Source organism: Meriones unguiculatus, chromosome 1 (genome assembly GCF_030254825.1).
Source record: "Meriones unguiculatus strain TT.TT164.6M chromosome 1, Bangor_MerUng_6.1, whole genome shotgun sequence".
Taxonomy (NCBI): domain Eukaryota; kingdom Metazoa; phylum Chordata; class Mammalia; order Rodentia; family Muridae; genus Meriones; species Meriones unguiculatus.
Window position 1 is genome coordinate 144,196,219 of NC_083349.1, and position 26,786 is coordinate 144,223,004.

At 47.1% G+C, this 26,786-nt stretch overlaps 2 protein-coding genes and 1 long non-coding RNA gene across 3 annotated transcripts in view; 1 reads left to right on the forward strand and 2 right to left on the reverse strand.

The window, feature by feature from the left end:
• Sae1 (SUMO1 activating enzyme subunit 1) overlaps positions 1–10,888 on the reverse strand; it is a 56,034-nt gene extending 45,146 nt beyond the window's left edge. The window contains exons 1-2 of the mRNA XM_021657682.2: positions 10,641–10,888; positions 1,572–1,683 (exon numbers count right to left, since the gene is read on the reverse strand). Of these exons, the coding sequence (XP_021513357.1) occupies positions 1,572–1,683; positions 10,641–10,750 (222 nt within the window). The 5' untranslated portion in view covers positions 10,751–10,888. The remainder of the gene's footprint in view (positions 1–1,571; positions 1,684–10,640) is intronic.
• An 8,491-nt stretch (positions 10,889–19,379) lies between these two features.
• Positions 19,380–20,737, reverse strand: LOC132648040 (uncharacterized). Its single transcript, XR_009586401.1, has 2 exons — positions 20,598–20,737; positions 19,380–20,154 (listed from the first exon to the last, which is right to left on the reverse strand). It is a non-coding gene; the product is annotated as an uncharacterized LOC132648040 (long non-coding RNA).
• A 539-nt stretch (positions 20,738–21,276) lies between these two features.
• Positions 21,277–26,786, forward strand: part of Zc3h4 (zinc finger CCCH-type containing 4) — a 35,366-nt gene continuing 29,856 nt past the window's right edge. The window contains exons 1-2 of the mRNA XM_021657668.2: positions 21,277–21,416; positions 21,567–21,735. Coding sequence (XP_021513343.1) covers positions 21,572–21,735 — 164 coding nt within the window. The 5' untranslated portion in view covers positions 21,277–21,416; positions 21,567–21,571. The remainder of the gene's footprint in view (positions 21,417–21,566; positions 21,736–26,786) is intronic.

Sequence of the window (26,786 nt, forward strand, 5' to 3'; positions counted from 1 at the left end):
CCCTCCCTTTTCCGTATCATTCTCTTTGGTGTGGCAAGCTGTTTCAAGGCATCCAGGACACACTCTGTAATAAACTATAATCCTTGATATCTCATCTCAACCCTAATGCCCTACTGCTAGTCATACCTCGATTCTTTGCGGTATTCAGGTCTACCATAGTCTGCCTGCTGATTGGTCAGGAGTTTGTGCACTTATGCTCCTCTTCCCCAAGCTGGGGGTGATAAATGAAAAGGAGCCCCTACCAATTTCGGTCATGGACTCAATAGCTGCCCATCAGGATAAGAGCAATTCAAACCTTGCTCCTCTTGGCTGTTGCAGGAATCATGACAGCTGTTGGGATTGGGACAGCAGGACTAGCCACCTCCCTAACTTTGTATTATCAGCTTTCTTCCCAGTTCATCCAGGACCTCCAGCAAGTGGCTCAGACAATACTAACTCTCCAAGGACAGATTGACACCCTGGCAGCAGTAGTACTTCAAAACTGATGAGAACTGGATGTCCTCAAGGCTAAAGAAGGTGGCCTCTGTCTCTTCCTCCAGGAGGAATGCTGTTTTTATGTCAACCAGTACGGTATAGTAAAAAACAAAATCCAACAACTCCAGACAAACCTACAAAAGCAAAGGGAGCGGCTGGAGGCCTCTAGTTCTTGGGCCTTCAAGAACCCCATATGGAAATGGATTCTGCCCTTCCTCTCCTCTTCTGCTCATCTTTCTGCTTTCTGTACCCTGCTTTATTAACTTCTCTACATTCCTCCGACAAACAAATGCAATCAGATACTCTTGCCCTGATGGTGGGGACCAGCTATACCCTGAGAACGACAATGCCCCTAATCAGCAAGAAAGAGAAAAGGTCGCCCCTATGCCCTCCCCACCATCACCCCCTTCCCGGCTCCTCACTTTTTAATAAAACAAAAAGGGAGGAATGTTGGGATCTATAAGCAGGCATCTCTACGGCCAGCCCGAAGGGACCTGACAAACAAGGTATCAGGCATCTGTGAGGCCACCTATGGACTGCCTGGAACCACCTGCGAATGCTCTGGGTCATCTCATAAGAGAACTCACCACCTCCCCTCACTCTCTCTCTCTCTTGCCCTACCCAGAGAAGTCTCGTGACCTCTTCCCCCTTCCCTTAATAAACTTCCCACATGGTACCAGTCGCAGGGTGCAATTTGTGAACAAACCCTGTAACTTTGCTGCACAATCTTAACAAGGTCTATGTGTCTTCTCTTGGATTCAGTACTTTTCAAAGTAAAGCTAGTGAGCCATCTATAAGAGTAGACTGTGACTATTTTAAGAGTCTTATTATGTAGCAAAAGCTGCACTTGAACCTGCAAACCTGTCACAATCTCCTAAATGTTGGGATTATAGGGAAGTGCCACCACATACAACTGAGACATCTTTTAAATGTACCCATTCCCGAACCACCTCAGACCTTCTGAACCAGCAACTCAGGACTGAAGGCTAGCTACATAAGCCTTCAGTCTCTCAACGACAGTGCCACAGAACCTGGATTTGACCTGCAGCACTCACAGCACGACCAGCTGAGAGACAAGGCAAACAGAGGGTACATACCCGTTCATGATCCAACATGGTCAGTCCTTTCACTCCCGCCAGGATAAGATTCTTTGCAATTTCTGCCCCAAGTCCTTTCATGCCAACAATCAGTACCCGGGAGGCTCGAAGCCTGTAAAACACAGGTTAGGTTAATCTGATGACCCCTGGGACTTGCTCAAACACAGTAAAATTGATCTTCACTATATGTACCCAAGCACTGCTGAATCTTCAAGATCTAGAAGATGAGCCCCAAACAATCCTGTATAGAAAGTTACTTGTTTATTGAGCACCTACCACGACATGTGCAAACAGAGCAGTGATAAGGCAGCTCTTCACATTTAAGAGCAGATGACAGGGCTGGGGATGTAGCGCAGTTGGCAGAACACTTGCCTCGCAGGCATGAGGTCCTGCGTTGATGCAGAGCCACACAGAAATAAAATAAGAGAACCGAGGAAAATGTGATTTAAACAGAACAGTGATAATGTCATGTGAGCAGCTGGGAAGCTGAGGCAAAATGGATCTCAGGAAGTTCAAATCCACACTGGATTACAAAGACCTTGTCTCAAGAACAAAAAGAAACCAGAGAAGGAGCTTTTGAATCAAAATGAAATAATCAACATATAGATAGTTGAAAAGAAAAGCATACCAACAACAGAAAACTAAATCTGTAAAACATAAGCTCAAGAGAGGAATACTTGAAGCTGGGTGTGGTGGCATACACCTTTAATCCCAGGCAGATCTCTGTGAGTTCAAGGCCAGACTGGTCTATAGAAATGAGTTCCTGGATAGCCAGGGCTGTTACACAAGAAACCCTTATTTAAAAAAGATCCAAAGAAAGGAAAAAAAGGATGCTTGGTTTGATGGTTGTTTCAGAGATAACAAGAACACAGAGGCTGTAAATTGGTGTACAAAGGACATCTGAGAAGTAAGAAGATGAGAGGCATAGCATGTATGATAACCAAAGAGGTGGTAAAAAGGGTAGCGTATCTATTGTGGAGTTGGGGATTGAATTCAGGGTCGGGGCTCCAGCCATGTCAGACAAGTATACCAAGGAAGTATAATCCCAGCTCAGCAAGAAGAACATTATTTAATCTGAAGCACAAAAGCAAAATACATGGTAGCATGAAAAGTGTGTGTATAAGAATGAGAAAGTGCCAGGTGCAGTGGCACACACCTTTGAACCTGGCACTAAGGGAGGCAACTGCAGGCGAAACTCTTGAGTTCGAAGACAGCCTGGTCTACAAAGTGAGTTCCAGACAGCCAAAGCTAAATAGAGAAACTCTGTCTCAGAATACCAAAAAAAGAAAAAACAAAACAAAACAACAACAAAAAAAAACAAAACAGCCAGTCTCGAGAGGCAGAATTGTTTCATAGCATCTTATCTGAAGTTCTTGATCTACAAATATCTAAAGTCAGAATTTATTTTTTTAAGAAGGGAATTAAGACCTTGCTTTCTATGCTGTAGACAAGGCCTTAAAAGGACTAGGCAGTGCAGTCCACCACAGCCACACTGGTGACTCCAGCAACCCCAGTGCTGCTGTCCTGACTCCCCCACACAGGAGGCGAGCTCTGCCCAAGTGCTAGCACTTGGAGAACATCAGGGGCTCTTCTCCAAAATTACTCCAGTGATCACAGGGTGCTTACAGAGAATTACATTTAGAAGTCTTTAATAAGAACAGTGGCTGTCAGGTACTGGGGTACATCTCTGTAATCCCAGCATTCAGGAGCCTAGGGCAGAAGGATTGGGAGGTTTGAGGCCAGCCTGGATTATAGCACTATATAATTCTAATGCAAAAACAAAAACAAACAAAAAATCCAAAGCTGGACATAATAGAAAATAGAAAATCCTATAACCCCAAATTCTTGGTTCAGAAAGTCAAGTTGCTATGAAACCCTTAAAAACACAAACCAAACAAACAAAACAGCAAGGCATGATGACACATATACTAGCTCATATGAAACCCAACTTTATGGCAATGTAGTGGAAATGAATACTCTCAAAAGAAAAAGTTAAGCTGAGCAGTGGTGGTACATGCCTTTATTCCCAGCACTGGAGAGGCAGAGGCAGGTGGCAGCTCTCTGATGGCCTATCTGATCTACAGAGTAAATTCCAGGAAAACCAGAGCTACACAGAGAAAATGGTCTTTACAAAAAACAAAAAGAGAGAGCAGATAAATGCAGGAAGATTACTACAAATGTTTCAAGCTTGTCAGGACCAAAACCAAGCATTATTTAGATGCTAGAGCAGTATCTGGCATGAAGCAAACACGACACTGGTGTTAATACTTACTGTACTTCAACTCCACCTTCATTATAAAAACCAAGCTAGCCATACACTTGAATCTGGAATTTTAGCACCCACTCTTAAAGAGAATTGTTTTGAGACTTGGACTCAAGCATCCCAGTTGTTGTCCCTAAAACTATGTAGCAGAGGATAGCCTTGAACTTTGACCTTTTTGCCTCTACCTCCAGTGAGCTAACAGGTGTGTACCTTCTTGCCCAATATATTAGTACTATCAAACCCAGGGCTTCATGCGTGCAAGGAAGGCAAGCAACTGAGCTTTACCCAGCTGGTAAAATCTACAGCTCACATTCAGTAGTACAGGACTTATCGATACACACTACTTTACTAGGCTTATCTCCTATTATTACCCAGCTACTACTCACCACCAAGCATGCCCTCAGCTTTCCACCTCCAGACTTCAAAATCAGAACAGTCCACAACCTTAGACACACCTTTCCCTCTGGCCTACTCAAGCTCCCTCAGCCCAAAGCCATTTCCTCAGCGCCCTCAGTGGCCAATATTCCACGGTCAACTTCATTTGATTAAGAATCACCATGTGGGCTGGAGAGATGGCTCAGGTTAAGAGCACTGGCTGCTCTTTCAGAGGTCAAGTGTTCAATTCCCAGCAACCACATGGTGGCTCACAACCATCTAAAATGAAATCCGGTGCCCTCTGCTGGCGTGCAGGTGTACATGCAAACACACATTGTATACAAAATAAATAAATCTTAAAAAAAATCTTAAAATAAATCTTAAAAAAAGAATCACCATGTACACACAGGTCCAGATATGTTCTATGACAGTGCTTATAAAAAGATTCAATGAAGAGGGCAGACCACCCTGACTGTGGGCAGCACAATCAATGTGGGGTGGGTCCACATTCAATTAAAAAGAGAGAAAAAAGGAAGCAGCCTGCCTCAGGTTTCACAAGCAAAAGTGCTTGCTGCCAGGCTGGAGAGATGGCTCAGTGGTTAAGAGCTCTGTCTGCTCTTCCAGAGGTCTTGCGTTCAATTCCCAGCAACCACATCGTGGCTCACAACCATCTATACCCTCTACTGCCACCTTCTGGCCTGCAGGTTTACATACAGATAGAGCTTTCCAAATAAATAAATAAAATCTTAAAAAAAAAAATAAAAAAAAAGAGTGCTTGCCGCCTGAGGATGCGAGCCTTGATGACTTCCATTCTCAGAAGCTACGGAAAGTTAGTAGAGAACCAAGTCCACAAAGTTGTCCCCTGACCTCCATACATACATGCTAAGGCATGTACCACCCACCACAGACTGAATAATTAAATAAAACTCCCAGCACTCGGGAGGCAGCAGCAGGCTGATCTCTGTGAACTCAAGACCAATGTGTTTTCCATAATGAGTTCCTAGACCCTGTCTCCCACAAACAGGGAGCAGAAACACCAATTGTTCACCCGTTTCCTGACCACACCAAATGCCACCAGTTGTCTCACATCCCTGATACCGTGGCTTTTCTTGCCTCAAAATAAACCAAAGCAACAAGAAAAGCATTGATACACAGGCCTTTCTTTATAAATTTTTTATTGCATTGTTTGTATGGATGGATGAATGGCCATAAGTGGAGGTCAGAGGAAACTCAGAAGTCTGTTCTCTTCTTCCACTATGTGGGTCCCTGAGACTAAGATCATGCTGTCAGGCTTTGCAGCAAACACCCTTACCTGGAGAGCCAACTAGCCAACCCCAGGAGCCTTTCCTACTATGGCACACTCAAGGGAGAATGACCTCTCCAGAACTTTCTTTGCCACACCAACACGAAAGGTTTCTAACGGTCCTAATGGCTTGTCATCCCAGCTGCTCAGGAAGTTGAGGCAGGAGGCTGAAAAAGTACAAAGTGAAGCTAACTGGGAGAGGTGGCTCACAACTGAAAACCCAGTATGCCAGTGGAAGTTCCAGACCAGTCTGTGTTAAGAGTGAAACCATGTCTCAAAACACACACAGAAATGAAACACACACAAACACACACACACACACACACACACACACACACATACAAAACGAGGGGTGGTGGTGACACTACTGCATAAACAAATTTACAAAGAGAAAAAGCTTCTGACCAGTCTCAGGTAACTGTAGTGCTTCCGCCCCACCCCCAAGTCATTACAGCACAGCTCTTCAGAGTAAGTGGTCTGAAACTATTCCGTTTATTCAATGGCAATCAAAAACAAGTATTGTGTTTTTAATCTTAACCACACATGCCAGGGCCCCAGAGACTATAGCTTACTTATGGCTCAATTATATAAAAAGTGCTTAAAACACTACCTGGCACACAGTCAGCACTTAATGAAGTAGCTATTATTTATATTCTCTGAAGTAGCAATTCCTCTTCTAGGAATCAATCCTACTAAAGTACATGAGTGTAAAAATTATACAGAAGCTTACACAGTGGCAATATTGTAGTCACTGAGGTTTGTCTGAGGCACAATTATTTTGAGTTGAAAAATATGAACATATAGACAAAAATACAAGTGTTACATAACCTATACCCTAACCTATGTGATCATCATCCCCCACCTACAAAACTCAACAGGACCCAGAAGTACAGCAAGCATATGTAGTTTCGGCTATGATGGAAGCTAAGACAGAAAGGTCATCACTTGGGCTTGGAGAGATGGCTCAGAGGTTAAGAGCACTGGATGCTCTTCTAGAGGTCCTGAGTTCAATTCCCAGCAATCACATGGTGGCTCACAGCCATCTATAATGAGATCTGGTGCCCTCTTCTGGCATCCAGGTGTACATGCAGACAGAACACTGCATACATAATAATAAAGAAAATTATTTAAAAAAAAAAAAAAAAAGGTCATCACTTGAACCCAGGAAGAACAAAGCAAGACCCTGTTTCTTTAAAAATAAAAACATTATTTATTTTGTCGTATTTGCTTGCATGCATTTTGCTGCATCATGTGTGCACAAGAGGCCAGAGGAGACTAGATCCCCTGGAAGTGGAGTTGCAGAAAGTTGTGAGCTGCCTGGAACTGAACTCCAGTCTCCTCAAAGAACAGTAAGTGCTCTTACCTAAGTTATTTCAACAGCCTAAGATGCTGTTTCTTAAAAATACAAAAACAAGCTGTGGCTAGAATTCGGTTGACAAGAGTATTTGTCTAGCATGCACGAATTACTGGGTTCCATTCCCCACAGCATAAATAGGGTGTAGCATACACCTGTAATCCAAGCACTCAAGAGACAGGTAGTGGCAGGAGGATCAGAAGTGCAAGGTGATCAGACTAAGTGAGTATAAGGCCAACCTGTATAAGGTAACAGGAAACCCTGTCAAAATACATTTGGCCTCTATGCTTTCATTCTGTCCCTTATAATCTACTGTTCCAATTCCAAAGATATGTTTTGAGCCAGGCAATGGTGGTGCACACCTATAATCCCAGCGCTCAGAAGGCAGAGGCAGGTGGATCTGAGTTTGAAGGCAGCCTGGTCTAAGAGTGAGTTTAAAGACAACCAAGGACTACACCAAAATCTCTGTGTTGGAGGAAGGGGAAGAAGAAGAAGAAGAAGAAGAAAAAAAAAAAGACTTTTTGTTTATCCTACAGGGTAAAGAACTCAGAACCTCCTATGCTGGGCCTTTGTTTCTAGCCATTGACTAGCCCAGACAGACCTTTTACAATATGAAATACATTTCATCTACCTTAACGTGTTCAAGTCTTTGAACGGTCCCTCTGCAAGCTTAACGGAAACCCAGTCCTTTGGATCCCCTCATTTTTCATCCTTTCCCCTGCTAACCTGCTAAAGCCAAACCAGCTTCCCTTCTCAGAAACTAAGGCGGTTCCCAACAAAGCACCTGGATGTTAAAGGATCCTGTTTGCCCTCTGAGTTTAAACAAGTGACCCATTCATTAAGCATCAGAAAGTGCTACTTTCCTAGAGAAGTCCATGACCTAATCTGTGTGTGTGGGTGTGTGTTTAGAAGGGGGAGACAGGGTTAAGATTGTGGACATGAGCTACGGGAGTCTTTTTCTTATACAATGCTAGATACAGAACCTAGGGCTTTGTATATGCTAAGGATAATTGAGCTATACACCCAACTAACATGCTTAAGCAACCTGCTGGAAGATAAGGCTCAGACCAAATTTCACTGACAGAATATAAACAAACCTCTATTCTTTATAACTGTGCTACATTTTTAAAATCCTCAGAGAGAAAAGGCTTAAAACAGAAGTTTCTTATTTTGTTTTTGAGACAGTCTCATGTAACCCAGGCTGGCCTTGAACTCCTGTCCCCCATTGCTATAGTTAGTACATGTCACTACACCTATGACATGTCACTCTCCTAGCACTGGGCAGGAGGACTGCTCCAAGTTTGATGGTAGCGTGGACTAGAGTGAAGCCCCGTCTCAAAGAAAAATAATAAATTCATTTGCTGGGATAGGCTGGGAGTGTTTGTGAGCCAGGTAAAACACACATGCCGAACATGCGATTCCATCCCAGCACTTAAACTACATTGCTCTTAAAACCTCCTGAAGATTAAGTCGTTCAGTACACTTAATACTTTGCCTTCTGTTGCTGGCTCTTCAGACTTGTCTAATAATGCAGAGAACTTACTAATGTCTTCTCTTTTCTTTTGGTTTTCTAAGACAGGGTTTCTCTGTGTAGCCTTGGCTGTCTTGGACTCACTTTTGGCCTCGAACTCACAAAGATCCACCTGCCTCTGCCTCCCTAGTGCTGTGATTAAAGGAGTGTGCCACCGTGATCGGCGACCACCTTTGTTTTCTGAGTGTTGTTCATGCACTATCTCATTTACTTCCACAGCCTCATAAAGTAGATCCACACCTTTTTTTCCCTCAGAGACTGTGTGCATATCTGAGTTGTATGTATGTGCAGGACATGCGTGCAGTGCCTGTGGAGGGCACAAGAAAATGTCAGATTCCCTAGGACTGGAGTTACAGGTGGTTGGGAGCCATCATGTGGATGGGGGAAACCAAACCTGAGTCTACTGAAAAAGCAGCCAGTGCTCCTAACTTATGATCTGCCTCTCCAGCTCCCATTACCTAGGTTTCATTATGTAGCCTTGGCTGACCCGGAAATCACCATGTAGACCAAAGGCCTCAAGTTCACTGGGAATAAAGGTGTATGCCATCATGCCAAGGCCTTGAACTTCTGATCTTCCTGCATTTACCTCTTAGGTGCTAAGATCATAGGCACGCACCAACACATCTCCGTTATATGCCTCTCTGCCTCGGCAACCTCTCAAGCACTGGGGCTACAAGTGTAGGCCACCACAACGGGTGTTTAGATAGCCCAGACCTGCCTCCAACAGGATGAAGGCTCTTACCACCATGCCTAGCAGTATTTTTGGTTTCTTGAGATAAGGTGTAGCTATATAGGTCACAGCAACATCAAACTCATCACTTCGAACTTGAGACTAGCCTTCAGTCCACTCCTCCACCCTCACCCCCCTGAGTGCCAGAATTTCGGGTGTGTGCCAGTACCTGGAGCATTGTTACTATGGAACCTTGACTTATGAATACTGTCCTCAGTCCCTAGCAGAACATAAGCTTCAAGTGGGGAAGGGGCCTATTTTGTTCAATAAAAAAAGCTCAGGGATCCCAAGCAAGAAGCCTCACCAAGGTAAAGAGCTTGTCTGGAAGGCCTGGGGCATGTCTGGCAACCTGAGCTCAAGCCTCAGACTCCACGCGAAGGTGAAAGATGAGAACTGGCTGCAAAGTTGTCCTTTGGCATGCACAGCTACATGAGACGTGCACGAAAACAAATGCATACATGAAATTCTAAAAGTACTCCAAAAAGAAAAAAAGTAAAATGCAGCTGGGCAATGGTGGCGCACGGCTTTAGACTTTAATTCCAGCACAGAAGAAGCAGAGGCAGGAGGATCTCTGTGAGTTCCAGGACAGCCTGGTTTACAGAGTGAGTTGGGAGCCAAGATGTGATGGTGCATGCATATATATATCCCAGCACCTGAAAGGCTAAGTAAGAGGATCTCTGCAAGTTCAAGGCCAGCCTAGGCTATAAAACCCATAACTTTAGGATTTGTTTTGATTTGACAGGGTCTCACTGTGTAGCCCTGGCTCTCCTGCAACTACAGATCTCAGCTGACAGCCAACTCAGGGATCCGCCTGTCTCTGCCTCCCGAGTGCCATAATTAAAGATGTGCTCAACCATGACCCGCAAAAAAAAAAAAACCTGAAAAAGGGAAAGGAGGACATGGTGGTGCAGTCCTTTTTAATACTCCTGCACTCAGGCGGGAGGCAGGTGATCTCTGAGTTCAAGGCCAGCCTGGTCTACAGGGAGAGGTCGAGGACAGCCTGGGCTACACAGAGAAAAACATGTCTCTTAGAGAAAGAAGGGGAAACAAAACAAAACAACACAACTGAACAGCACCCGTGGCAGTACGCTTAAATAAATGCGGTCACTCTGGGCCTCTCTCTCCGGGTGTCCCTTTGTCAGGACCTGCTCCCAAGCCCACCCCAGAGGAGCCTGTGGGGTTTGCCAAGCCCCCAGGGCGTCCTCCACAGGCTCCCACTGACGAGCAATGGATGAGCTCAGCCCGTCCCCACCCTTTGCACACATGCCCGCCCCCTCTTAAACCCTCAAAGCCTCCCCAAAACCCCCACCATCGCGGGTGGCGGCCACCGAGCGGTGGCCACGAGTTCGAATCCTCCGAGGCCACTCGCGCTAGCACCCGCGGGCCGCCTGTTCCCCCCACGCTTCACAGAGCCAGCCTCCGCTCTTCCATCCCGAGGGCTGGCGAAGGCAGGCGCCAAGCCCCGCTCGGCTCCGCAGCCCGGGCCCGCCCGCCGGCCCGCCGCGCCCCTCACCGCTTCTGGGCCTCCAGGCCCCACAGGCGGATCTGTCGGTCGTACTGCGCCGCCTCCTCCTCGCTGATGCCGCCGCCGCCGCCCCCGCCGGCCTCCTCCTTCTCCACCATGGCGCCGGCTTTCACCTCACCCGCCTCCCGCTCTCGCCAACCGCCCGCGGAGCCGCGCGCCGGGGCGCGTGCGCCTGCGCAGACAGCCGCGCCTGCGCAGTGCCGTCCCCGGGCCTTGCGGGGCAGCACGTGGATTCCCAGGACTCCCAGGCCCGCCGGCAGACGTGCGTCACGTGACGGGGACGCCGGGCAATCCTGGAGAGGGAAGAGGAGAAAAAGTGGCGGGCGTTTTGGCTCGGCAAGGATGTCTGCAGGGTCGTTTACGAAGCTGTTCTCGTGGGGATTCCAGCGTCGATGATGTGGAGAAATAAAGTGGACACTTAAAATAACGACCTGCCCACATGGAGATCACCACCTAGTGAGAAAAAAAAAAAAAAAGGAAACTCCTGGAGGAAATGGAGGTAGATGGGAAGGTGGGGCGAAGGGAGCACATTCCCCCTCTCCCCTTTCCCTACACCAAAATTTGTAGATCCTCAAATCCTTTGGTAAGATGCAGTACTCAAATTGGGCATGGTGGGCCATGCCTGTGATCACAGCTTTTAGATTAAAAAAAAATAATAATAAACCAAAGGGATCAAAGGTTCAAGGCCAGCCTGGGTTCCAGGGGATCCTCTTAGCAAACAAATGCAAACCTGGGTTTAAGGGCTCATGCCTGTAATCTCAACATTCAGGAGTCTGAGGCAGGGGAATTAACGAGGAGTGAGATTCTGTCTCTTAATAAACATTGATGGTCTCAAATGTCTTTGATCCCAGCACTCAGGACTCAGAGCAGACATATATATGAATTCTAGGTCAGTCTGTGCATACTGAGCTCCAGGCCAGCCAGGGCTACATAGTGAGACCCTGTCTCACAACAAACAAGGACTGAAGAGATGGTGTGCTGACCTTGTTTTTTTTTTTTTTTTTTTTTTTTTTTTTTTTTTTTTTTGACAAACCTACTTCATTTAGGGTTATTAAATGTTTCTTTCTCCCTTCCAACTCCCCAACACCAGGTAGGAGGGAAAGGTTAGTGGAGACAGGGGCCGAGCCAGAGTTCTCTCTGCTGCTTCCCGCTGGGTACGGTCATAGGATTATTTGGGAGGGCAATACCAGTATCAGAAGTCCAGGTAATCAGCAAACGCAGCAGCAGGACGAACCAGCAGCAAGCAGCCCTCCTCCAAGCAGCCTCCTCTGGGCTGTCATGTTTATACCCCTCAAAGTCCTCAGAATTCGACTAATTCCATTTAACAGGTGTGGAAAAACTAAAACCCACAACTTGTAATTTTAACAAAAACATGTTCACATATCATAAACCAAAATGTCCACAACAATGGTTCAGTAAAATGCTCTCTGGGCAAGCAAAAGGACCTGAGTTTGCTCTCTAGATCCCCTGGTTTAAAAACAACAACAACAAAGGCTCATGCTCCCATGCTCTGTAGCGCAGATTTGTAATCCCAGCACTTTGTGGGGTGGGGTGGGGTGAAGACAGAAGGATCCTTTGGCCTTGATTACCAGCCAGACTAGTCGACCAGCAAGCCCATGTCCCCGGAAAGAGATCCTGCACCAAAACCCAAGGCAGGTGCTGTCCAGATGGTGCAATGGGTAAGGGCACCTCCTTTGCAAGCATGGCAACGTGAGTTCCATCCCTCTAACCCACATAAAAGTGGAAGAATAGAACTGACTCCCCCAGGCCAAGCTCATAGACCATGCCTATAATCCCAGCACTCAGGGAGGCAGGGGCTGGCAGATCTCTGAGTTTTAGGCCAGCCTGCTCTACAAAGCAAGACCAGAACAAAATTCTCTCTCTCTCTCTCTCTCTCTCACACACACACACACACAATTTTTTTTATGTGTATAGGTGTTTGTCTGTCATCTGTATGTTTGTGCAATGGGTGTGTGCAGTGCCCAAGGAGACCAGAAGAGAGTGTTGAATTCCCTCAGACCTGGAGTTACACACAGTTTAAGTCCCCCAGGCGGGTGCTAAGAACTGAATCCAGATCCTCTGGAAAAACAATGAGTCCTCTTCACCATTGAGTCGTCTCTCCAGGCCCCACTACCACATTAGTAAAATAAATTAAAAACATGAAAACAGACAGCTTCTGATAGCAACAGCAAAGGTTGATCTTTCACCCACACACATTTATGTCCCAACAACACACCAGCAAGAACAGGATGTTCAAGCTCGCACTAGGGAAGCCGATACAGCCACCGTGCCATTTTGGCACTGAGACTAGCCTCACTACATAGCAAGACTGTGTCTCAAAATGTCCTCTAAATAAAACAGAAATAAATTATATCCTGGTGATATATCATGGTGATACACGCTTTTAATCCCAGGCAGAGGCAAGTAGATGAATTTTGATTTCCAGGCTAGCCTGGTTTACAAAGCAAGTTCTAGGAAAGTCAGGACTACATAGAGAGACCCTGTCTCAGAAAAAAAATAAATAAATAAAGGGAAGGGAGCTGGGCTGGAGAGATGGATCAGCAGTTAAGAGCACTGTCTACTCTTCCAGAGGTCCTGAGTTCAATTCCCAGCAACCACAATGTAGCTCACAAGCATCTATAATGAGATCTGATGCCCTCTTTTGGTGTGCAGTTGTACTTGCAAGTAGAAGATACAGCCACCCATCCACCTACATAAAAAACTAATAAAGAAATAAAAAAGAAATGTAACAAAATAGTTTTCAAAAAGAACAGAGTTACAGGTATGGTTAATTTTTTTAAATTTGTTTGTCTTTATTATATGTGCATTGGTGTTTTGCCTGCATGTAGGTCTATGTGAGATTGTCAGATGTGATTTACAGACAGTTATGAGCTGCCATATGGGTGCTGGGATTTGAACCCAGGTCCTCTGCAAGGGCAGTCAGTACCTTAAAACCACTGAGCCATCTCTCCAGCCCTTATGATGGTGAATTTTAATTGTCTACTTGACAAGATGAGACTATCGGCTAGGAGACAAGCCTCTGCATATTGGTGAGTTTCCAGGTTAGGTTACTTTGCCACAGGAAGACCTACAATCACTGTGAACAGCACGGCCCTCCATACCAGACTGGAGAGGGCAAAGCAAGTACAAGCTTTCATCCTTCTTGGCTTTCTGGCTGCAGGGGCCATGTGACCAGCAACCACACACTTCTGCTTCTAAACCTGCTCCACCACAAGGAACAGTACCAGCAAAGTGTGAGTCAGAACAAACCCTTCCATCCGCACGCTGCTTTGCCTGGGTAGCCTATCACAGTGTAAAGAAAGAAAGGAATGCAGCTCTCTCAGAGCCCAGAGTACCAACAGGCCTTGGAGAGGAGAGGTTGTGTTTAGTTCTGCATACACTCAGGGGGAAGTTGTTTGTTGCTTTGGTTTTTCATTTGTTTGTTTTTGGTGTTTTGTTTCTGTTTTTTTGAGACCGGCTGTTCTGGACTTGATTTGTGGACCAAACTGGCCTGCCTGGAACTCACAAAGATAAACCTGCCTCTCCCTCCTGAGTATTGGACATAAAGGAAGGTGGCACCACACCTAGCTTGTTGATTTAAAAAAAAAAAATGTTAATCAGGGCTAAAGAGATGGCTCAGAGGTTAAGAGCGCTGGCTGTTCTCCCAAAGGTTCTGAGTTCAATTTCCAGCAACCACATGGCTCACAACCATCTATAGTGAGATCTGCTGCCCTCCTCCGGTGTGCAGGTATACGTGCAGACAGAATATTGTATATGTAATAAATAAATCCTAAAAAAAAATTTTGAGATAGTGTCTCCTTTAGTATCACAGCCTGGCCTGGAACTAAAAACAATCCTCCTGCCTTAGCATTTAGAGTACTAGGGTCACAGACCTGAGAAACTAAGCCAGGCTACATACAAAGTTATTATTATTATTTAAGTGCTGGTAATGGCACCTAGGGCTGGGTGCCAGGATCTCATATGCTCTCAGGAGGTAAGCAAGGTTGGGCTTAGTTAGTACTTGGGTGGGAGATCTATATTCTTAGCCCTCCTTGCACTCTGTGAGTATTCACAGGATCAGCCACGTTGGGACAACCAGCAACCCTCAAGGGCCTTGGAAAGCCAGAGCCATTGCTGCTGCAGCTCTTCCAAGTGCAAGACCTAACTGCAGAGCCAAAAGCTAAGTGGAAGAAAGGCTGTATTTATGGATGCCAGCAAGCCAAGTCTCCCTGAGGAGGACCTCAGTCTGGGCAGGTGGTGTAAGTAGCCAATGAAAGAAGCTATGGAAAGAAATGGTAACAAGCGTAACCCAGTGTGGAGAGATGGCTTTGTTGCTAAGGACCCTTATGTATTTTTTTTTATTTTGCGTGAATGTGTGCTGTGTAAATGTATGTATGAGTGCCACAGCATGTGCTGTCATTGGAGGCTGGAGGAGAGCAGGGCTTTGCTGGATCGTGAGTTACAGGTGGTTGTAAGCAGCAGATGTTCTTGACCTCACACTAGCCGCTTGGTTTTTGTTTGCTTGTTTGTTTGTTTTGGTTTTTTGAGACAGCCTTGGCTGTCTTGGACTCACTTTGTAGACCAGGCTGGCCTCAGAACTCACAGAGATCCGCCTGCCTCTGCCTCCCAAGTGCTGGTATTAAATGTCTTGTAAGCAATTTTTAAGTGTTTAGTCACAGTGATGTTTAGTGCACTTACTATGCCAGCCAAATACTGTATCTGATGACGCAAGCTTTCTCTCCTTTTTGTGAGAAGACCTCACAGAGACCCCGCTGAGCTCCAAGAAGCCATGTACTGGAGATGACCCTGAGCTCCTGACTGTGCTGCGTCTATTTCCATACTTCTGGACCGTTTGCCTTTGCCTTAGGCCTGGCTTTTGTTTTTTCATTAACTGTTCATGAGGTGACCACTTACAATGAGTGTCAGATCCTTGGAAACAAACCCTCGTCATTGTAACTAACAATGAAAACGAAGGGTAAAAGAACAGATTCTAAGGTACTGTTCTCTGGAGAAAGCTCATTTCTGAAAACCACTTACTAATTTTTCTCAGTAATTTCACAGAGGTCCCATAGGGGGCGGCATCATCCACTTGAGAGAAGGATGAAATTATCTCTGTTTAGATTTTATTACCTGGCTCTTTTCCCCTAAAAGCTGGGTTGGATTATAAAAGAGGGAAAGAGAGATTGCTATACCTTGCATGCTTCAGGGCCAAGGCAGTGTAACCCCTCTTCTTCTTCTTTTTCCTGATGGCTTTCTTTCTTTTTCTTTCTTTTCTTTTACAAGACAGGATTTCTCTGTGTATCCTAGGCTCTCCTGAAAATTAACTATGTAAACCAGGCTGGCCTCGAACTCAGAGCTCTTCCTGCCTCTCCCTCCCAAGTGCTGGGTTAAAGGCTTGTGCCACCACTGGTAGGCTCTGATGGGTTCCTTTCTTGTCCAGATGGCTCCAGAGGCTACTACCAGATATTTCTTCCTCACTCAAAGGGAATGAGGGTATCTTCTCTGTAAAACTTTTTCATTTATACAATGGAAACCTCCCTAGAGCCATCCCAGGAACTATAAAGAAAAAACAAAACAAAACAAACAAAAAACAAATCTTGTTGGCTGGAGGCAGAGCTGAACTGGTTAGAGGGCTTGCTTGGCATACAGGAAATTCTGGGTTTGATTCCCTAAATGGGATGGTGCCCGTCAGTAATCCCAGTACCAATACCGAGGAAGTGGAGGCAGGAGGTTCAGAAGTTCAAGATCATCCTCCAATATATAGGAAGTTGAAGGCTAACCTAGGGTATATGAGAGTGTTAGAAAAAGAGAGAGGGAAGAGAGAGAGCCAACATGTACCTTTAGTCCTATATTTATTTGGTCAGAGAATCACTTGAGCCGTGGAGTTTCAGGCTATTCCAGTAACAGCAAAATTCAACTACGGAAGAAAAGGGACAAAGCAAGGCAGAAGAGATCCAGGGAAGGCATCTACGGGCATTTTGTTTTTCTCCGACAACAAATAGCAAAAGTCAGATGGAGGGACACACATCTGTGCTGCTAGCACATAGAAAGTCGAGGAGGGAGGAGCAGGAGTTCAAGGATATCTTCAGCTACATAGCAAGTTTAAGGCCAGCCTGGGCTAAATGATATTTCTTCCTCCTCCTCCTTTTTCTTTTCAAGATAAGGTTTCTCTGTGTAGCCCTGGCTGTCCTGGAACTCACTCCGTTGATTTGGCTAGCCTCGAACTCCACCTGCCTCTGTCTCCTGAGTGCTGGGATCAAAGCGTCCATCACCACTTCTCAACAAGTCAAAGGACTGAAGCTGTGACTCAGAAGTGTCTGTAAGCATATGTGAGGTGCTAGGAAAAATTTTTGCAATGATCTGTGGTGTCTCTACATAGCCCTAGCTGTCCTGGAACTGTGAACCAGGGTGGTCTCAAACTAGATCTGCCTGCCTTTGCTTCCGAGTACTCGGGTTAAAGGTGTGTGCCACATTCCAGGCTGGGATGTTTCAATCTTGCTTGTCTGTATCAGACAGGGTCTTACTGTATGGCCCAGACTCAAATACCTAGTGTAGTAAGAATGACCTTGCTGGGATAAAGAATGAACCCTCTTAGTTTCCCTCCATCTCTTTTTTTCCCAATGTGTGATTTGTATGTGAGAGATAGAGAGATAGAGAGAGGAAAACTTTCCTGAGTAACTCCTATCCTTCTACCGTATGTGGACCCAGCTGACCTGGAACTCAGGTCATCATTAGTCTTGGCAGCAAGTGCTGTTGTATTCACTGAACCATTTCACTGGTCTCTTTCTTCTTTTTAATTTTTTTTTCTTTTTTTTGTTTTTGTTTTGTTTATCGCACTGGCTGTCCTAGAACTTGGCTCTGTAGACCAGGCTGGCCTTGAACTCATAGAGATGCACCAGCCTCTGCCTCTGTGATTAAAGGTATGCACTACCACACCCAGCACCTCCTTCTTTCCTGACTGAACTATGTAGCCCAGTCTGGCCTTGAACTCTTGATCCCCTTGCCCCAAACTCCTAAGTACCGAGATTGTAGGCCTGTTCAATTCACTAAAACCAAGTTGTGCTGTGCCCTGCATTGCTCTGGGGACAGACCTATGTGGGGTGGGAAAGGAAAAGACAAACACATACAGAGAAAAGCTGGATTAGGAAGATTTTTCTGGCTGCTGGGGAAACCTCAGGACCCTGGAAGTTCAGTGTGTTTATCATATATAGGTGAACAGGGAGGCACCATTACTGCATATAGCCAATGAAGAAGCGGGGTTATTAAGGACAAAGATGTATGATGCATAGCTTGATCAAAGAGACAGGTTTAGCTATTCTCAGTAGGAAGGGTCTTTGTAGGGAGCAGTCTTCAGACTGGAATACCAGGGGAAGCCATGGTGGACATTCCCTGTCTATAATATTAATATCCACATGGCCCAGGAAGGAATGGCTTGAGGCTTTGGAGTCTTGACATGCTCACGCCAATGTCAGTAACACACTCACTCAGGACCTCATTCCGGATTTCCCCTACTCCCACAAGCAGGTTCCCCCTTTTACCTTATTGAGTTTCGATCTTTTGGCCCAGGAGGTCCAGGCCAATTCTACTGCCTCTGCCTCTTGTCTGCCATTGAGTACTTGGGTTACAGATGTCTGCCACAGAATCAGATTTTTAAAATGTGGATTCAGGGGATCAAAATGAGTTTGTCATGATCTGTTTGCCCACATTGCTTGCTGTGGGGCCTGTTAGGATTTATGAGGCAGAGTTATACTGCAGGTTCATAAATCATGCTATACAACAGGTTTCAAGTGTGGGGAGGGGCTACAGAGACAGTCTGGGTGAGGTGGGGATGGGGGCGATGGGCTGCAGAGGAGGAGAGAGGATTCTGGCGAGCTTGGGGTTAGGCGAATGGGGAAAGTAAACGAAATAGTCATTCACAGACACAACTAACAGGGTCTCCCCCATTTATTATTATTAATATTTAGAATTTTTTCTAGTTTTCTTTATTTTGAGATAGGTTTTATTGGGGGGGTTATTTTTTCAAGACAGGATTACTGTATGTAATAGCCCTGCCTATCCTGGAACTCACTTCGTAGATCAGACTGGCCTTGAACTCACAGAGATCCACCTGCCTCTGTGACTGTAGTGCTTGGATTAAAGGTGTGAGCCACAATGCCTGGCTGTGATTGGGTCTTACTCCTTAGTTAAGGTTATTTTGGAATTTACTAGGTAGCCTGGGTTGGCCCCAAATCTAAAGAAATCCCCCTGTCTCAGACTCAGAAGTGCTGGGATTACAGGTGTATATCATAGTTATGAGCAGGTCAAAAGATCAGCTCTTAGGGACATGGTACATAACAGAATAGCCAGGCTAATGTCAACATTTTAGAGGCAGAGGCAGGCAGATCTCTGAGAGTTTGAGACCATTCATATCTACTTAATGAGCTGAGACCCTGGGGGTTAGGGGAAGGGAAGGGAGGGAGAGATAGCCCCTATTAGATTAGGTTGGGGCTGGGGATGTGTCTCAGAGAATTTCTGTAGTAAGTACAGGCTTTGGGTTGCCCCCAAAGAAATCAGATTAAGAATTACATTTCCTGGGGGCTGGAGAGATGGCTCATCGGTTAAGAGCACTGGCTGCTCTTCCTAGAGGTCCTGAGTTCAATTTCCAACAACCACATGGTGTCTTACAACTATCTATAATTGGATCTGATGCTCTGTTCTGTTATGCAGGCATACATGCAGATAAAGTGCTCATATACATAAATATATTTTTAAAAGAATCACATTCTGACAGCTTGGTTAAAAATCCGGAGGCTCAGCTGGTAGGTGCGGCACACGCCTTTAATCCCAGCGTTTATTTGGGAGGCAGACAAAGGCAGATCTGTGTGAGTTGGAGGCCAGACTGTTCTACAAAAGGAGATCCAGGACACTCAGAGCTACGTATACACGGAAAGCTTGTCCTGGCTTTTTTATTAACTAAGGAGGCTCTAGCAAGCAGGCTCCTTAGTTTATCAGAACTGAGTTTTATGTCACCCCACCTCCACATGCATATAGGTGAGTTACAGTTTTTGTGGTTTTTTTGTTTTCCTGACAAGGCCCAGTCTTCGGACTTTCCACCCCCGCTACAATTTTTTCTTTTGAGAACCAAAGCCATCCGCGCTTCAGCAAGGGTTGAATGAAATGAGCTAATTTCCTCACTTTGGACCTCTTTTCTCCTTGTCCCTGCCTGCACCATTATCTCCTCTTTCTCTGTATTCTTGCATAAGGTTAGAGGATGTGGCATTTTTCGGGAGTCGGTTCTCCTTCCATCACGAGGTCAGGATGACCTTGCGTTTCTCATCCTTTTGCCTCCCCACTGAGACCGCCGGGGCCACTGCAACCGTACGATGCGGTGCTGTGGATGAAGCTTTGGGTTTCCTGTATGCTTAGAGGCAAGCATGGCCAACTTCGCCTTTTCTCCATATCTTGATCCCAAGCAAATGACCTTAAGCCAACGGAGCCTTCAGTCTTCGGGTTCAATCTCCATCTATAAACGTCAACACGGGTATGAAGTGAGGCTCCAAAGATTTTGCTAGTGGTTTAGGAACCCTGTCAAAATTTCCACTAAGCTCGCATAGTCAGGCCCCGCCCTTCTCGCCCCCAGGGATGACGTCACCGGACTCCTTATGTAGTGACGTCATCTCCGGGCCGCCTCCGCTCCAGCCCCTCTTCGGAAACGTCCGACTCCTGGGACCGGTCTCCGACTTTCGGTTAAATTTTTTTCCCTCCCATTCTCCCACCTAAAACTTTTGGCTCTTCTCGCCTTCCTTCAAACTAGCAATTTTCGGTTCTTCTCGCTTGCTTTGGGGCGAGTTCCTGAAAGTCATTTACTCGAGTTAATTAATCGCCTCTCCAGCCCCACCCGTTCAGCTCATTCGCTAATTCCTATTCGCTCGGCTCAAATTTATTTCGGCTACTTCCGCCTCCTACCGGGATCCCTTCACTGGCTTCGGCTCTTTCCGGATTGTCTCAAATCCCCAAGTTTCTCCAATTCCGAAGCGCTTCGGCTATTTCCGGCTCTCCGTGGCTTCTCTAGTCCCACCCTCACGACCACCCTTGCTTCTTTAGGTGGGTCTTTGATCCGCTTCACGTTTCTTCAGTGGCCTGGACCCTCGTTCGGCTCTTTCCGGCTTGCTTCAACCTCTCGGGTTTTTCCCAGCCGCCTTCGGCTCTTTCCGTGTCTCCTCCGCCTCGCCCTTCCGCTTCGGCTCTTTCCGCCCGCCTTCGGGCGGGCTGTCGCTGCCCTCTCCACGTGACTCTCCTCCGACCTCTCAGTTCCCCCCTCCTTCCACGCCCTTCCTCCGGCTTCAGCCTCTGTGCTCGTCGTCCCGGTTGTGCCGCCATTTTGTGTGAATTCCCGACCGCGGCGGGGGCCGGGCAGCTGGGCCACCTAGGGCAGGCGAGACAGTCGGCCCGTCTCCGCAGCCCGTTTTCTCCTCTCCCTGGATTTTTTTTAACCATCCCCTTGCTCGCTCTCCTCTTCCCCCTTCCCCTTCGCTTGCTCCGTTGCGCGCGGCGCGCGCCAATTACACCCAACCACCCACCAGTGTCCGTGTCCCCCGGGTCCCAGGCCCCGGGGGCCCGCGCGTGTGTGTGTGCGTGTGTGTGCGGCGGAAGGGGACCTCTCGCCCCGATGAGGGTTCCGCGCCCGTGAGCGAGTGAGCGCAGGGCCAGGCTGCGGAGAAAGCAAGCGGCGGGCGGCCTCTCCGGGGCCTAGGCCGCGCGGCCTGCGTGGAAGTCGGCTCAGAGGTGATTCCGAAACCGAAAAAAACCCCTATATATATGTATATATATATATATGCCCAGTTCCCGTCTGGAGCCCCGGAGAGCTGAAGTGTGCCCCTCCCGCCACGCCCAAGCAGTCCTTTTTCGTGCATTAACATCCCCTCCCCCCCAAAGGAACGATGGAGGCCGCGCCCGGGACCCCCCCGCCGCCGCCATCAGAGTCGCCGCCGCCGCCGCCATCGCCGCCGCCGCCATCAACGCCTTCGCCTCCTCCGTGTTCCCCTGACGGCCGCGCGGCCACCCCGCACCTCCTCCACCACCGCCTCCCGCTCCCTGACGACAGGTCAGGCCCCCCGGCCTGGGCCGGGCAGCGTCCCCCGGGGGGGAGGGGAGGAGGAGGAGGAAGGGGACGGCCGCCATGTTGGGCCGGGCCGCGGAGGAGGAGGAGGAGGAGGAGGAAGGGCGGGGTCGGTGGGTGTCTCTAGCTCGCTCGCTCTTTCTCGCTTCGCTTTCTCTCCCGGCCTCATGCGTTGCCCCCCCTCGCGGTGTTCGCCCGCTCTCCCTCGCTCTCGCTCTGTCTTTTTTTGGGCGCCATGCTGAGGGGAAGGTGAGGAGGCGCCCCCCGGACCCCCTGCGCCCGCCGGTCTGTCCGTCCGTCCGCCCGCCCGGGGCACGGGCCGTCAGTGGGGGGGTGGGCTTGCTGAGGCCCATCAGGCTCCTCGGCCGCCCCTGCTCCCGGAGCTGGCCGTCAGCGGCCTGTCGCCTGGCTTCGGGGAAGGCTTTGGGGGGAGGGGCTCCCGGATTCTCTTGTTTTAGGGCGATCTCCAGCTTACAGTTCCTCTCTTAGGGGTTCGGAGTTGGGGTTCTTCCCAATCCCCTACAGTATCCTTTCTACTGGGGGAGGTATACCCTGACCATTTTGGATAGGTACCCGAGTCTAACGGAGGCAGAAAGTGGGGGTTCGGATCCGCCTTCGCTCTGTCCTTCTATGGAGCTCCTTAGGATGGGGGCTCGTGTGCACTTTTAATTTTTTGGCGGGAGGTATTTTCTAGCTACTCCTTAGACGTCAGCCGGGGAAGGGGTGCATCTCCAGCTCTTTTGATAAAAGCCCTGACCTTTTTTGGAAACCTTATTATTTCTTAGAGTCCCCTCTTTTTGTAGCTATGTGACAGTGGTGCATAGTCTTTAATTCTAAGTTTTTTTTTGTGTGTGTGAAGGTTGCTTTCCTTGCCCTGGATGAGAGAGGAAGTTGGCCACTGGTTCCTCCTGGGCATCGCCCCTCTTTGGGGGCAAAATGGGGTGCAGTCGCTCCCATGCGAGCACAGGAGATCTCCTTGTACTTTGGCAGGACGTGACCTGTAGCACCCCTTGTCCTTTATTAAGTGCGAAGTGGTTTTCTCCAAGCCCTTCTCTGGCTGGTGATAATGGGGCCAGCCTCGCGCGTTTTGATCGTGAGGTTTGGGGCCCTTTTTACCTTGCTGGAGCTGAAGGTAGGGGATACAGGCTTTGCTGGCTCCTGGGGGCTGGAGTGAGTAGTTCTGAAAAAATAGGTTTCAGGGGGCAGGAGAGGGAGTCTTGCAGGCAGTGGGGGCTGGAGTAGGGTGAAGAATGCGCTGGACAGATGGCTGGAAGCCGCCTAGGAACAGCAGAGGACCCCCTCCAGACGTGGGCTTCAGCCCTTTCTCCCTACTCCCACCTTCTGTTTTCCCTTTCTCCTTCACAGACCCTTCTTTGCCTTTTAAAAGAATGCCACCCACATTCAAAGACACAGGTGCAGCAGTTTGGTGAGCTTTTTACAATTTTTTTTCCTGTTTTGCTCTAATTAAATGTATTGTCCTGGGAATCGCAGCCCTTCGCAGCCAGACTACAGTTGAAGGAAATAAACAGATTAGCGGAGGTCTGTTCGCTAAGCCACGTTGGGCTTCCAGGCCCTCTCGGGGGCAGGTGCTCTGCTCAGAGGTGCTTACGAGCTTTATCCGACCTCTAAGGAGTTCTTATGTCGGAAGTGTATGTCTTACAATGGGTTGGGATGGTAAGTAGCCTCTTTTATTGAGTAATTCAATTATCTCCCTCTTTTAGTCCCTTTCCTGCCTGCTTCCTCTTCGCCTTTAGACCAAAGTGATGCTTGAGAGTGGATTTATTGTGTTCAAATCAGGATTCTAACCCTGTTGCGCCCTTTTAGACTTGCACATCCTTTCAGTATTTAATTTTTAAAACTTTGATGTACACAGTTTTCTAAAAAAAAAAAGAAAAGAAAAAGAAAGAAAAGTGTTACTGTAACGTGACAAAAATCCATGGAAATGGCCCACTATGTTTTCAGATCCATCCATTGCTTTGTCTTCAGCCGTCATGGGAAAGTGGCTCCTTCTGTAGGAGACAAGCTTACTGAATTTGGTTAAAGTCACACCCCCCTGCCCTCCCAAAAAAGACTTTCAAGTAGGTCCATTTTCAGTATTTTACTCAAATGTTTATGGTGATAGACATTTAAATTGAGCAAGTCATTTGTAAAGTACAGTCTAAGCACAAAATGTATCTGTAAACTGTTTCAAACCTGGAGCTCTCCTGTCTCCACTGCTCTTTGTTCGAAAGCACATGCCTGACTGAAAAGTTGATGTAAAACGTTACATGCCCAGTCATGTTGGAGAGAACACCTCCCATCCTTCGTCCCCCCTCATCCTACACAAACAAGTTAAAAAGAAACAACAACAACAAAAACAGCAGCAATGACTTGCAGGACCTAACACTGTCCTTCCGATGTGTTTTACAAGCATAAGTTCTTCTGTTAAAAGACAAAAACACGTTGCAGTTCCATTGTCCCCTGGCCCACTTTTGCAAAAGTTGCTGAAGTCCTTTCTGTTAGGGAAGTCTTTCTCACACACAAGCCTAGCCCCTTCCAAAGGAGCCTGTTCCCCGCTTGCGCTCTCAGGAGCAATGATGCCCACCCTCACTCGAGGACCGTGGAAGCTCAAGTGTTGTCAGGCCACTTGTTTTATTCCTTTTAATATGTGCACAGTTTTAACTGCCGTGCAATGGTGGTCTGATGTAAAATAAGTTAGTCGAGGAAGAAGTTTCCAGAACACAGTATCCCTGCGCACACACACACACACACACACACAAAATGTCTAAAGCACAAACAACACACTAGCCAATGCACCGGCTCAGCTGGAAAAAAACATTTGAAGGTTCCCATCTTGTGTAAAATTTCTCCTCCATGAGCTCCGCAGAAATGTCAACTGATAACCCTTCCATACCATGCGCTTAGGATTACTAAGTTGTAAAAGAACATTAAAACTTTAAAAATAAAATGTTAGGAAATGGGATTCCTTTTGGAAGTGAAATTTTAGCAGTCATTTTGCTGAAACTTGAAAATTATTTCCTCCAAACATTAAAATTCTCAGGCATATCCAGACAAAGGTTTATTTTTTTGTTTTGTTGACAAAGGAATCCTAATATTAAGTCAACTGCCTTTAGGTATTCTTTATTTTTGAAATGTCACAGTAGTACCTTTTTTTTTCTCCCCAAACTGATGTATCAGTTTTAGTTAATGAAATTAATGGATGTTGCAAAAGCAAAAGAAAAGGGTGTCACTTGGAATCCCTGATTTTAACAGCAAAGCTTATATATTTTGTACCGTTGGAAGTTTTTGTTTTCTCTATATGAAAGATTTAATTTGAAAGCAAGACAAAATCAGTAGAAGCAGAATTGGATCTGATCATAACTATGTACATGTCCTAAGGCAGAGTGCCCCCATCGCCAGTTCTCTAATTTATTCTTCCAAAGAGAAGAAAAGGAAAAATTCAGCATAGGGCCTTTCTAACTCCTAGACTGTCTTCTAGGGCTTTCCTTCATTTAAGGCTTAGGTTTTTGATTGTTGACAAGACAATTTTCTGGAAGTAAAAGCAGCTGTTTTAGAAAAGCGTCCATGTGGTTCTGCCTTATCCAGGAAGGCCTATCCTGAAGAGAATTTGGGAAGGAAGGCTGCCCTGGCTGCTCTGCCTGGTGAATTAGAGGTGAAGGTGAGGCTCCCGAGTTTGTTTCAGTGTAGAGGAACCCAGGACAGGCACTGCCTCCCCCCTGCTCTAATTCAGTCTGTTACCTTCCTTTTGGGCCATCTCAGAACCACCTCAGGTTCTCCACTTGTTTTGTGTGTGTGTGTTGGGGGGGGGTAGTGTTGAGTCCCTAGAAGCCTTTTTATGGAGATGAGGATTAGGAATCCATTTCCAGTAAATACTTCTGTTGAAGTTACTGGCTAAACTGTCTCCAGGTCTCTGGGTAGCTTTAAGTCAACCCGGTTCATGGTCCTTCGTGGTCCCTGTTGGTGGAACCTTTCAGTAGTACGGGAGGAACTAGCCTGCCTGCTGTGGGCACTTGAGTGATAAGGCTTGAGTTGAGCCAGGCCTTTTGCTGGGGTGCACAGCCAGGATGAGCAGGGGCTTGAATAGGAGGGTTGCAGTTGTTTCTTGCTGAGAGCTTTGAGGACCCAGAGGAGCAGCTGCTCATTGCCAGAGGCAGTGGAGGAAATGGTCTGGAGTCAGTTACTTAATTACGGCCTTTGAAGACTGTAGCAAGCTGCCTGTTTAGATAAGTTAAGGCAAAAAATGAACTTGCCAAATGGGAGTCAAACTTTACAGCTCTGGCTTCCCAAGTTTCAAGGCCTCCTGCCGCACAGCTCTGCTCCCTCTGAACGCTGGGAACACTGTTGAGCACAGCACAGCAATTCGTATTGTGATGGTGCTGTGCTGGTGAGGTGGACTGGCTTCAAAATTAGTCTCGGGCACGTTGACCATTGAGGTAATTTTTGAGCTGATATGACACATGAAAACATGGCGTCCTGGCTGGTACTACTTACAGCTACATCATCATAGAGAGAATTTTTTGTTAGCAGGGTAGAGGCCGTCTGCTACGAGTAGCTTGTTTCTCCTGGCCAGCTTCTTTCTCCCAGGGGAGAAGGTTGCTGTTTTCCCTGCCTTGCTGTGCTGACCGGTGGCTCGGCTCCCTGTTTGTCAGTCAGGTGCTGACATCTCAGAACACTGGAGGTGGCAACAGGATGTGAAGGAAGACTGTGGGTATTTGGAAGCAGCTACTGCTCTTCAGGGCTGATGCCCTCCAACTCCAGAGCCCACTTTTTAGTGTCACCACAGTCCAGTGGGCACTACAGTGGCTGCAGTACCCACACAGTGGCTGCAGCTCAGTGCCTCTGTCACTGCGTCTACAGAGGAAATTCTAAATAAAAACTGACAGGCCTGTGTGTGAGTGAGAGATGTTTGCTCCTCTTGTACCTCACAAGTTCTGGGCAGCTCTCTTAATAGAAGCGAGCCTGCTGAGGGCCAAAGTCGATGGAAGCCATCTTGTGGCACTTTCTGTTTCATGGTGCTTGTTGTAGATGCTAAAATG